This window comes from Ailuropoda melanoleuca, chromosome 10 (genome assembly GCF_002007445.2).
Source record: "Ailuropoda melanoleuca isolate Jingjing chromosome 10, ASM200744v2, whole genome shotgun sequence".
NCBI classification, from domain to species: domain Eukaryota; kingdom Metazoa; phylum Chordata; class Mammalia; order Carnivora; family Ursidae; genus Ailuropoda; species Ailuropoda melanoleuca.
Genome location: NC_048227.1, coordinates 23,168,585 through 23,181,632, shown reverse-complemented (window position 1 = coordinate 23,181,632; position 13,048 = coordinate 23,168,585). Strand labels below are relative to the sequence as shown.

Below are 13,048 nucleotides of genomic sequence, written 5' to 3'. Positions count from 1 at the left end.
CTGCTGTCTCAAGCGTGCGGGTCCGCGGTCTGTCCGCTCCCCCGTGCAGGTGGCTACCGCTTCCCGGCGCCCTGACACGGCGGCTCCCTCCCCCTTCTGTTTATCTTCTGATATCTGTGCGCGGTTTCACGGCTCCCCGCTTCATACCTCAATACTCAGTCCTGGAGATGTTCATTTGTAGAGATCCAGATGTATCTTCCTGAGTCTCAGGCTGATTCCATGGATGTTCAGGATGATCTGGTACCTATCCAGCTCGACTCAGGGGACCGGCTGAAAAAGGGGTCCCCTACTCCTCCACCATCTTAACTCCTCCCCCAGCACTGACAACAATATTGGTAATTGATAGTGGTCAATCTTGAACAAAAGAGCAGGTTAATAAATCACCTTGTCAGTAACTCTTCAACCTGAAAGTGAACTATATATTCATTCACTTTATCCAGGTTATGACTCTTTCTAATCAATAAAATGTTTCATAAAGGGGAAACTGGGTGGCTCAGTCAGTTAAGCATCTGACTCTTTTTTTTTTTCTAAAGANACCTATCCAGCTCGACTCAGGGGACCGGCTGAAAAAGGGGTCCCCTACTCCTCCACCATCTTAACTCCTCCCCCAGCACTGACAACAATATTGGTAATTGATAGTGGTCAATCTTGAACAAAAGAGCAGGTTAATAAATCACCTTGTCAGTAACTCTTCAACCTGAAAGTGAACTATATATTCATTCACTTTATCCAGGTTATGACTCTTTCTAATCAATAAAATGTTTCATAAAGGGGAAACTGGGTGGCTCAGTCAGTTAAGCATCTGACTCTTTTTTTTTTTCTAAAGATTTTTTTAATTTATTCGACAGAGATAGAGACAGCCAGCGAGAGAGGGAACACAAGCAGGGGGAATGGGAGAGGAAGAAGCAGGCTCATAGCAGAAGAGCCTGATGTGGGGCTCGATCCCATAACGCCGGGATCACGCCCTGAGCCGAAGGCAGACGCTTAACCGCTGTGCCACCCAGGCGCCCCAAGCATCTGACTCTTGATCTCAGCTCAGGTCTTGATCTCAGGGTCATGAGTCCAAGCCCCATATTGGGCTCTATCCACGCTGGGTGTGGAGCCTGTTACTCACTGAGTGATGTTGGGTAAGTTGTTTCATTTCCTCATCCGTCTTTGTGTGGTGATGTGAGATGATAAAAATCAAGCATTTAATAAGCATTTTAAAAGGAAACTAGAAATCTAATCATACCCAAAATATTATGCATTTTGAGTTGTAACTGAATATTTTGGAGGATCCGGTGGATTCACAGTATAACATATTCCTCAATAGATGTGTCTCTTTTTAAAAGTCTGTCCTCTAGAATGCTTTGGGCAGCATTCTATCTCTTCCCTCCTTCCTGAGACCAAACCCTTCTTAGATCTCCCCTGTGGCTTCTCTTTACCCTCTGTCTACACCCTTTACCCTCTATCTACTCAGTTCTGCCTTGTAGTGCTGAAGCATCCAGAGACCATTGGGAATGAACTGGTGTAGCTGTGTTGAAATAAAACTTCTTTTACAAACACAGGAGGAGGGCTGGATTTTGCCCTCAGGTTACAGTTTCCCAATCCCTGCTCCATTCCATTGTGATTTTTAATAAACCCCTTCCACAACAAAGTGCAGTCTTGCCATCAGCTTTCAAGAAGATAACTTTTGCCATATCAGTATCCCTGTTGTTATTATTTTTATCAAACCCACGGCCATCTGACTCTTACACCAATGCCCTGGCAAGCTGAGCCTTATAACAGGAAGTCTCAGTAAACTGTCTTCATCGTCCATATCTTAGGATTCAGGAATATTAGAGATGGAGGGGTCCTCAACATCAAACATTTTTTCCCCCACAGATTTGACAGATGAAATTGGAGAGACTTTATACTTCTGCCAACAGGAAATGACTGAGCTGAAATTCAAAGTCAGGTTTCCTAACTCTTAAATATTTACTGTCTGTAGTCCATGTTTGTAAGTACAGCTAATATTTTTGAGTGTTTACCCATGCCAAGAACTTAGCCTACATAATTTCATTTTATCCTCAGTTAACCCAACAGAGTTGTTGCTACCCTCCAGTTAACTCGGTGGGGAAACTGTCTTATAAAAGCCAAATGACCTGTCCAAGGCTGGGCAGGTGGTAGAGGAGAGACTGCAGGCCAGGGAGTCTGAGGTCAAAGTTCAGGTGTCTGAGGACTGTGTCATGTCGCATTTGCTGTACTGCTTCTCCCCTGTCCTAGAGTATGTCAGACCCCATTGACTAGACCTTTATGTCCCATTCCAGCCATTCTTTTCTTGCCTTTGTCCCAGAGCACTTTCGGAAGCTTCTTACTGCCTAGGGGCTGCCCTAGGAGTGTTCTAGGCTCAGTCCTCACTTACCTGGAGCCTCCATCCTCAAGAGCTTTTTTCTCACCTTATAGCAGTTCTTCTGAAAAATCCAACCCCACTGAGGTTACAGATGGCCCACCCTGGACTAATTTCTGTGAAACAGGTGGAGTTTGTCTCGGACCTGCCCAAGACTGTCACAGGGAAAATCCAGCGGAAGAAGCTTCGAGACAAGGAGTGGAAGACATCTAGGCAAGCTGGGGCCCAGTGAGACCTGCATGGGCATCCTTTTGGGTGCTGCACTTCTACTTACTTCCATTTCCCTTTGGGCCTTCTGCCTTCCTCTGGGGATATGAGATTTCTTATGACGAGAGAACTGATTTCTGTTTTTCTGGGGATATGAGATTTCTTATGACGAGAGAACTGATTTCTGTTTTTCCCGTTATTAGCACAAAATCTTGCCATATTAGATGTTGAAAGAAGAAAGGAGGTAATGGAAGCGAGGAAAGGAGAGGGGAAGAGAGAAAAAAGAAAAATTAGAGAAAGAATGAAACAGCAAAAGAAAGCCATTAGGAAAGAAAAGGAGGGAGGGCAGGAAGGCGGGATGGAGGGATGGAGGAAAGAAAATTGGAGAAAGGGAGAGAAAGAGAAGAAGGAAGGGAGGGAGGAACTAAAAAAGCTCAATGAAAACAATAAGACTGATAAAGAAAAATGATGGAAAATGGGAGAAGGGAGAGCAACTAATGATTACTCCCACAGATAGATAAACAGACAGTGGCAGAGTCCAGCAGAATCCTTGATCAGATCTTGGGAAAGAAATGAAAGGTCAAGGCACTCTATCTCACCCTTGGGCAGGTCTCCATATAGAGAGGCAAGCACATGTGGTTAGGACATTGGAGGCCTCCCCTAGTCACTCCAAATCTCAGGACAGTCATGACCAGAGGAGGGGAATCTCCATTTATTGAGCACTTGCCATGTGCCAGACACTGTCCTAGGCATTTTATAAATACTATCATGTTTCCCCTCTGGGTGGCATCTACAAACCTCAGAATACAGCTGTGAAAACAGTATAGGCACCTCAAGAAAGTGTCCCTCCCCATGGCTCGTGTTTGTGGTAGTATCTACTCTTCCTATAATCAAGTAATAAAATCATTTTAAATCAAGACAATGGGGATTGTCTTTGGAGAAAGTGAAGAGTGGCACTGAATGATGAACCACAGACTCTGTTCCTGGGGCCTCTGGGGGCTTCATTTTAACCCAGGGATGGAGGATGAATCTTCCTAGCAGGTTCAAGTGAGCTGGAGAAGAAAGCAAAGGATCTCTGAGGGTCTAGGCTCTTCTCTGTCAGAATACTTAGTAATAATAGCAACAACAGTAATAAGAATATCAATCACTTATTAGGGGTGCCTGGGTAGCACAGTGGTTAAGCGTCTGCCTTCGGCTCAGGGCGTGATCCTGGCATTACGGGATCAAGTCCCACATCAGGCTCCTCTGCTATGAGCGTGCTTCTTCCTCTCCCACTCCCCCTGCTTGTGTTCCCTCTCTCACTGGCTGTCTCTATCTCTGTCGAATAAATAAATAAAATCTTTAAAAAAAAAAAAAGAATATCAATCACTTATCAAGCCCTTGCCAAGTGTCAGGCACTATGCCAAACAAATACATATATTGATTCATGTTCATAGTCACCCCTTGATTCAGGTACTCTTATTTTTCCTATTTTCCAGAGAAGAAAACAAAGACTTGGAGAGATTAAGTGATATTCCCCAAAGCCACGTAGCTGGTAAATGACAGCTACAGGTTCAAACCTAGACCCGTTTGCCTATAACACTTATTCATCCTTTCCTTTCATTTGCCTTCTCTTCCAGCCCTTGACAAAGCACTTCTCTTGCCGTCATCTTAAAATACCCACTAGGCATGTGATCTGATGAGCACTTGGGTGTTGTACTCAACTAATGAATCATTTAACACTACATCAAAAACTAATGATGCACTCTATGTTGGCTAATTGAACTTAATTTTTAAAAATGAAGAAAAAGTACCCACTAGAATGTGTACATCCTGTGAATCCACTGGATGACACCAGAGTTTTATGGTCAGGTTAGTAGAGAAACACAATCTGCTAATCAAATAGCAGAACTTTGTCTCTCTCAGTCTGGATTTATCTACGTTTAATGGAGCATCATTTAACTGGCAGCTTCCAAAAATATAAAATCTAGCAGATTGTTCATTTTGACACTTTCACTGCTATCCTTATTATTTTTTATCATGTCCCCTTCCTCCGTGCCCAGCTCATAGGCTCAGGAATGATTGATGATGGGAACCTGTATCTTTAGGAGAAATGTGTGACCTATCCAAAGTATACCATCTGACTCTTGCCTCTCCACGCCATCCCTTTCTCCAGACAGCTTGTATAAAGTCATCATAATATTTAGCCAGTCTTTTTCACAAAGATTGGCTTCCTGTGACTATAATGAAATCACCTAATATAGTCTTTTTCAAGATGAGATAAAGATAGACCACTTCATCCTTTCCATCCTTATCTAGCAAAAGCCTGTAAGATACCCAGTAACCCTGAGAACCAAGAAGTAAGGGTTACCAAGTCCCAGTGGTCCAGTATGGGATGTGTATAACTTCCCTGGGCAATCATGAGCCCTAGGGGAATCCCCAGACTAACCAATTTGTGTGTGTGTTGATGGCATAAGGTGTCCTAGGCTTGCTGACATTATTTCTAGATAGAAGGAGGAACTTAGCCTGGTAAGGTGCACTCAGTATTATTTCAACAACAGGTTCAAGTTCTGAAGTGATAAAAGGAAGATTATTATAACACATGCATAAATGGTTTGGACTTCATCTGGAGAGTAATGAACTCAGGCAACATTGCATTTCTAAATAATTACCTTGGTAGCTGAAAGGTGAATACATTAGAGGTGAATTTGAGAAATTCTTTTTCCTTTTGATATTTATTTATTTATGTAATCTTTATACACAACATGGGGCTTGATCTCATTCCCCCAAGATCAAGAGTCATATATTCTGCTGACTGAGCCAGCCAGGTGCCCCAAATTTGAGAAATTCCTAGAAGAAGAAATTCTATTTCTTGGAACTTGGTGACTTAGTGACTAAATAAGGCAGGTGGGGTTAAGGGAAAAGAGGCACTTACGGATGACCTGTAGGTTTTTGATTAGTTACACTGGGTAGGTGATTATAACACTTTCTGAGAGAAACAGGTCTGAGGTGGGAATATTGAATTTGATAGTGGTCATGTTACTACAGTTCATAACAAGGCTGGTGTAAATTTAATAATCGGTTGGGTATTTAAGTTTGAACTTAGGGAGAGGTGATGATTTTAAGTGTGGTTTAGGAAATTATCCAGAGAAAGAGAGAGAATGAGATAGAAAGTTCATAGGGAATGAGAGGAACTATTTGCTGAAGATAGGTCCTTGGAGGGCAAGGATATCTAAAGAGAAGAAAAAGGAAAAGGATCCTGTGGACAATATTGAGAGAGAAGACTCAGAAAAGGCAAGGTGTGATAACAGAAAGAAGAGTCAGAACTGGAAAGGATGCATTCATCTGCAGCAAGAACATCAGAAAACTGATTTCCAGAAAAAACAAACAAACAAAACAAAACAACAGTTTCACTGAGTAATTAAGGGGAGAAAAATTAGCTATGGGTTATGACAGATAGAAAAACTGCTAACAGCTAATGTAGTCTACTCTGTCCAATAAACATTAATTGGAAGGTGAAGGAACAGAAGAAAAGATACATAATCAAGGAAGAAACTTTTGGGGGAGGGAAGGACTTGAACAAGTGTGGTGAACATCACTTTTCTCCTGTTGTTACGGCCTGAATTGTGTCCCCCAAATTTCATATGTTGAAACCCTAACTCCCAGTACCTCAGAATGTGTCTGTATTAGGAGATAAGGTGTTTAAAGAGGCAGTTAAGTTAAAATGAAGTTATTAGAGTGGGCCTCGTGCAACTTGACCAGCATCCTTAAAAGAAGAGCAGATTAGGACCCACAGAAAGACACCAAGGGTGCATTGCACAGACGGATGACTATGAGAAGAGGTAGTAAGAGGGTGGTTATCTGCAAGCCAAGAGGAAACCAGCCCTGCCAGCACCATGATCTTGGACTTCCAGCCTCCAGAATTGTGAGAAAATAAGTGTCTGTTGTTTAAACCACCCAGTGTGTAGTGTTTTGTTACAGCAGCCTAGCGGACTCCTACATCCACTCAGTGGCCTTCCCCACAATCACCTCTACACCACCTTGTTCCTTGCTAAAGGAACCCCAATTTTGTCCAGAACCAGAGTAAGCTCACCCTTCCCATTTCTCTTCCATTAAGTCAATTATGAAGTCTCAGTTTGTGACTTCCATGTCCTCTGTGTGGTAGAGTAGACTTGTATTCAAGCAAATATTTGTTCCCTACTCACCCCCGCCCCCATACACACCCTACTGCAGGGAGGAATTTGGTCCTCTGCTCCTTGCTGTTGAGCTTGGTCTGGATGTTGGAGCTAGGATGTTAACAGAGATGATGCAAACAGAAGTTTTAAATGTATTTACAGGGTTTGGCTTGATTTTGGGTGCCTCTGCTGTCCACTATGAAAAGAGCCACTAGTCTGTGATTTGTGAGAGAGAAATGTGTGTTAAATGAATGTGTGCTACTGTTGTTATGCAATATTATCATAGCAATGAACCACTGATCAAATCTTAATTTCCCTTTTTTAACAAAAAGAGAACAAGACTGTTCTCAAGCATTTGGCAGGGAACTCTATCGGAAGCGGGGTTTAATAACAGCAATGATTTTTGCTTTCACTGTATTCATTTTTAGTTTCTTCCCTGTGACAAGTAAAATAATTGCTTAGTTAGGGACACCGGGGTAGCTTGGTCGCTTAAGCGTCTGCTTTCTGCTCAGGTTGTGATCCCAGGATCTTGAAATCAAGTCCCACATCAGGCTCCTTGCTCAGTGGGGAGCCTACTTCTCCCTCTGCCTGCTTCTCCCTCTGCTTGCTCAGCCTCTCTCTCTCTCTCTCTGTGACAAATAAATAAATAAAAATGTTTTAAAAAATAATAATTGTTTAGTTATAGTAATGGTACATTTGGACTGCTATGGGTTTTTTTATTTTTTAAGGAAATTGATGTAAAGGAGAATATTGAATAAATAAGATAATTGTGCATGGTTATAGCAAAAAGGAGGGAAGAAAGAAAGGAGGGAGGGAGGAAAAGAAGGAAAGAAAAAAGGAAAGAAGGAAAGAAAGAGAAGACATGAAGGTTTGGTATGGCTAAATCTGAGAAACAGTAAGAATGGGGCAAGATTACAAGAGAATAAGGAAGGAATGGGACCAGAATGAAAACCTGAAAGAAAAGGCAAGCAGTGTCATCTTCACCTAAAAGGAAGTAGCCAGCCAAGGATCTGTGGTGGAAGGAGCCAAATTTTAATTTTATTTCTTTTTAAGGTATATTCTCTTTAAGTTTTTATTTAAATTCCAGTTAGTTAATTGGACACCTGGGTGGTTCAGTTGGTTAAGCGTCCCATCCTTGATTTCAGCTCATGTCATGATCTCGGGGTTGTGGAAATCAAGCCCAGCAAAGGTCCCCAGGCTTAGCGGGGAGTCTGCTTGGGAATCTCTCTTTCTCCTGAACCTCCCCCCACAAAAAAAATTTAAGGTAAAATAAAATAAATCCCAGTTAGTTAACATACACTGTGATAGTAGTTGCAGGTATAGAATTCAGTAATTCAACACGTACATACAACACCTGGTACTCATCACAAGTGCACTCCTTATTCCCCATCACCTATTTCACACACACACACACACACACACACACACCACCTTCACCCCCAAGAGACAGGTTCTTAACTGTAGTGTATAAACTGATGGTTACCAGGAAGGGGCCAACTTTGACAGTCAAAGGCACCAACGTGAGTTCTAGTTCCTTTGCTGCAGGGACCCTCCCACCGGGAACCTGTCGTGCTCCAACATCACTACAGGGGTACAGTAGAGATCCACAGTGATGACACCCCATGGAGGTCCCTCGCAAGGTTCCCACAAAGCACTAGGAAGAGATTCATGTTTGAGAGGCGCAGTGTGAGGGGCAGAAGGAGGGCCAAGAGAATCAGCTGTAATCAAAGGTGCACAGCAGATCGGCTGTGAGAACTCCGATCAGAAGTAACCTCTTTTTTTTTAATGATTTTTTATTATATTATGTTAGTTACCATACAGTACTTCCCCAGCTTCCGATGTAAAGCTAAATGATTCGTTAGTTGCGTATAACACCCAGTGCACCATGCAATACATGCCCTCCTTACTACCCATCACCAGTCTATTTCATTCCCCCACCCCCCCCCGAGGCCCCCAGTTTGTTTCTCATAGTCCATAGTCTCTCATGTTTCATTCTCCCTTCTGATTACCCAGAAGTAACCTCTTAATTTTAGTTACCTTTAACTAAACCTTCAGTCCACCGAGAGCCAGTCTGCCACCATAAGGAGGGATAGAAGGGAGGAGTGAGCAGGAAGGGAGCATGTGCTCAGAAGGGCAAAGGTATTTACAGAAACTAAGATCCAGCTTTTTGATGCAGTCATTTTTTATTTATTTATTTTTTGGCCATTCTTTTCTATCTGCTCCATCATTCCATCTCCCACATCCCTCCATGATCTGGATACTCTGAAAAGAAGTGGATCCTGGGGCACCTGGGTAATTCTGTTGTTTAGGTGTCTGCCTTTGGCTCAGGTCATGATCTCAGGGTCCTGGGATCGAGTCCTGCATCCGGCTCCTTGCTCAGTGGGGAGCCTGCTTCTCACTCTCCCGTTGTCCCCCCACCCCAGCTTGTGCTCATGCTCTCTCTTTCTCTCTCAAATAAATCTTAAAGAAAAAAGGAATAAGACAAAGTTACATCAAAGTTACATCAAACTGGGTGCTTGAAACATCCAACCTTGTTAGCTGGGAAAGCCCGGTGGAGACAGCTAGGCTGGGGTCCCCATTGAGAGGCCTGGGTGGAGTGTCCTCCCCTCAGCTGAGACTTTCAACTGACCATCTCCATAAGGCCCATATTTATAGGGCAGATGACAGGTTCTGAAGTTAAACATTTGTTTGCCTAGATGCAGTTTGGAGTGAGCTGAATTCCTATGTTATCATGTCTTTACATATTCAAGGAACCTGGGCTAGGTGTGTTTGCCTACCTTCCCCTCTGGATTCCATTCTGGGGGGCCAACCCAGCCTGGAGCCAGAAGAGATGCAAGGCAAAATGTATAGCTCTTCATGTCCATACCAGCAGGGCCAATTCTGACCTGGAAGCCAGCTAGTTACTAACCAGCCTCCCAAGGTCACTTATACCACATGAATCTCACAACCAACATTCTTTAGCCCACCTGTGTGCATGCAGGTCCAGGTGGTCAGTCAGGACAAATCACAGAAACCTCCATCCATAGAATACAACAGAAAATGAGGCTGATATTGTCTCTGCCATATTTTGATGTTAATATCTCCATACAGGGTTTCCAGACTACTGAGTCTGGGGAAGAGAATATAGAGAACTCATAACTGTTCTTAAATGCCCTAGACCAGATGTGACTTGTGTCTGCCTGGTGTTCATTGTCCAGTCCTGGAATTCAGTGGCCTCATTCTGACTACAAGAGAGGCTTCAAAATGAAAAGAGAAGTGTGAATGTAATCTTCAGAGAATTCCACTCTCTCTACCACAGACCCATTGTTACAGATGAGCAAATCAAGGCACAAGGAGATAAGAAACCTGCTCAATGTCACAGAGCTGGTAACTGGTGAAAGCTAGACTGAACCAGGCTGCCTGGCCCAGAGCCAGTCTTTGCCCACAACACCAGTGTTACAGTTCCCACGTGGGAGATCCATTGAGATCCAGAGTGTGTCTTGTAGACTTTTCCTCCTGTCTTTATTTTCTTCCCAAAAGTGTCTGCCTTTTCAGCGTGAGTATCAGGGTTTTTTATACTTTGATGCTTCGCACCACCAAGATGGCTCTAGTAGAAGACTAACAATACAAGCCACTTTGTGCAGCAGTCCGGGCTTATTTAATGCAGCATCAGCATCAACCCAGCATCTACATGTCTGAGCCAAGCGCCTTGCAGACTGTACCTGGTGTTATTCTCTCAGGAATCCCAAGGAACAAGTCTTATTAACAACCACACTCCTCTGTTTTGTTAGAAGCGGCCAATGGCTTGTCCATCAACCATTTTGTAAGTGGTTGAGCCAGGATTTAAGCCCAAGACCTTGGGATTCCAAAGACCCTGCATTTTGCTAGTATACCAAGCTATTTCTCTCCGAATCCCAAATTAATAAAAACAGCCAATATTGATTAGGCCAAGCACTGTGCTATTGCTCATCATGAATTATTCCATCCAATCCTAACAACACAGTAACGACAACATAAGACACAGGTGTCACTATTATCATTCCCGTTTTACATATAAGGAAACGAGGGTAGAGAAGGGAGATCAGTGAAAGTCAAAGAGATGGTAGGTGGCAGACTGGAGACTTAAATCTTTCTGGTTCCAGAGCACAGGCATTAACTACTAGACTACACTGCCACTTGGCTGTCATTTAAATGTGAACACTGGAGGTATGGGGCTGGGAAAGAGAACAGGTTAACTCCAGAGTTAATCAGAATTCTCCATTTGACTTTGTTCCTTCATACCACAAGCTGTCCCACAAGAACTGGAATGGCTTCATATAGTTTATTTTTCCAACCCATTGTCTCTCCATGGAGGGCTGGAATTGTTTTCTGTCCTGTTCCATCTGAGCATCTCCTCCCACTTCAGAATTGACCAATTCCTGCCAAGTGCTCCACCCAGAGATGGGCAGTCCTTCTTGTGGGCACACTCCTAGGAACTTTTCTGATCAGAGAGAATATGTGAAGTCCCCATTTCTGTACCAGTCCAAGACAAAGCCTAGCTGTTTTCTGGACACTGGCAGGTAAGGCAGGTAAATGACGGCTTCTTTGTGAGGGGTGTGTGTGTGTATCCTCACAGGACAATAAAATATTTACAGAGCCCTGAACTTAAAATCCAAAGGGCCAATTTCAAGTTCTGACAATGTCACTAATCGGTTGGTTGGCTTTGGGCAAGGCTCTTAACATCTTTGACACTTTGTTTCCTTAATGCAAAATAAGGATGGTGATACTGAATGAGAAGGATAAATGAGAATATATGTGTGATATGCCTCCCGCAGTGGCTGGCATATAGAGGGCGATCTGTTTAATGTTAGGCAGCTCTGAGTGTGGTGGACCATGCAGGAGAGTACAGAGGAGAGTAGGAAGACCCAGAAAGTGAACACGTGAAAGAAAATTCCATGATGCAGAAGTTGGTTCCTATCATATAAAGTGAATGCCTCTAATTTTTTTTTAACAACTGTGGGTGTTTTTTTTTTTCTATCTAACTGGGGGATTTGGCTTCAGAACTTGCTGGCAGTTAGAGATCATTTCAATATTTATTGAGCCCTTATTATATATTAGGCACAATAGCTGGCAATGTAATTAATACAGGTTATCTCACTAATCCTGTGGGGAGTCAGGTATTACTAGTGTGTCTTCAGGTTCAGAGACATAAACAGTGGCCAAGATCACTCAGCCTCTAAGCAAAACCAAACTTGGCTATGTAACTCCAGGATCCTTATACACTAAGTATGTTGCCTCATAAAATAATTAGCTTTTTCAGCCCAAAGACTTGTGAAATTAGAGCTCTGTTGCAGGAACTCTTCAAGGCACTGTGTACCTGGGCAAGTAATGCTGAGCCTGACCACCTCTCAAAGCCACAATGCCAAACTGACCTCAAAATGCACTTTAAAGCACTTTAGGGGCGCCTGAGTGGCTCAGTCAGGGTTGGGCATCCGACTCTTGATTTCAGCTCAGGTCATGATCTCAGGGTCCTGGGATGAAGCGTACGCAGCGGGGAGTCTGCTTGAGGATTTCTTTCCTTCTCCCCTCCCCCCACTCACATTCTCTCTCTTTCTCTCTCTCTCAAATAAATAATCTTTTTAAAAATAAAGAGACTGTGGACTATGAGAAACAAACTGAGGGCCCCAGAGGGGAGGGGAGTGGGGGAATGGGATAGACCGGTGGTGGGTAGTAAGGAGGGCACGTATTGCATGGTGCACTGGGTGTCATACGCAACTAATGAATCATTGAACTTTACATCGGAAACTGGGGATGTACTGTATGGTGACTAACATAATATAATAAAAAATCATTAAAAAAATAAGTCAATTCAAAAGATTGTTCTTTAATTTATTCTTGTTTCTTCTCTTTATACCCTAATTCCAAAGATTAAGCTGGCAAGAGTTTCCCCAGAGGGTGTAGTAACTAATAGTAGCTCCCATTTCNGGAGTACTCATCCCTACTGAGTCGTCTGTGCCTAAATGCTTTGTGAGGGATGTCCTTCATCCATCACCACCACTTTAGGAAATAGGGGCTTTCAGCATTTCCATATTTTAGACAGAGGTTAAGAAAATTGCCCATTTACATAGGTGGTGAGGGAAGGGGCTGGAATTGGAAGCTATGATGTATGACTCCTAAGGGCACACTCTCGGCTACCACAGTCCTCAGCTGGGCACTGTGTTTGGTCCTCTCATGTGGGGAAGATGAAGTTAGAATTGCAAACACATTTATAAGGTGATACCAAATTCATTTTTACTTGGTTAAAAGAAGTGTTAGTTTCCTAGGGCTGCCATAGCAAAGTAGCACAGACCGAGGGGATGGG

General features: G+C 43.2%; 1 protein-coding gene across 2 annotated transcripts in view; it reads left to right on the top strand.

Annotated features, from left to right (window-relative positions):
* LOC100475101 (acyl-CoA synthetase medium chain family member 2B) overlaps window positions 1–13,048 on the top strand; it is a 47,242-nt gene that overhangs the window by 30,102 nt on the left and 4,092 nt on the right. The window contains exon 14 of one of the 2 annotated variants that reach the window (XM_002929071.4): window positions 2,496–3,492. The exons of the other annotated variant lie outside the window; for it this stretch is intronic. Within the exon in view, the coding sequence (XP_002929117.1) occupies window positions 2,496–2,600 (105 nt within the window). The 3' untranslated portion in view covers window positions 2,601–3,492. Of the gene's footprint in view, window positions 1–2,495; window positions 3,493–13,048 lie in introns of those variants that run through there. 2 annotated transcript variants of the gene reach the window in all.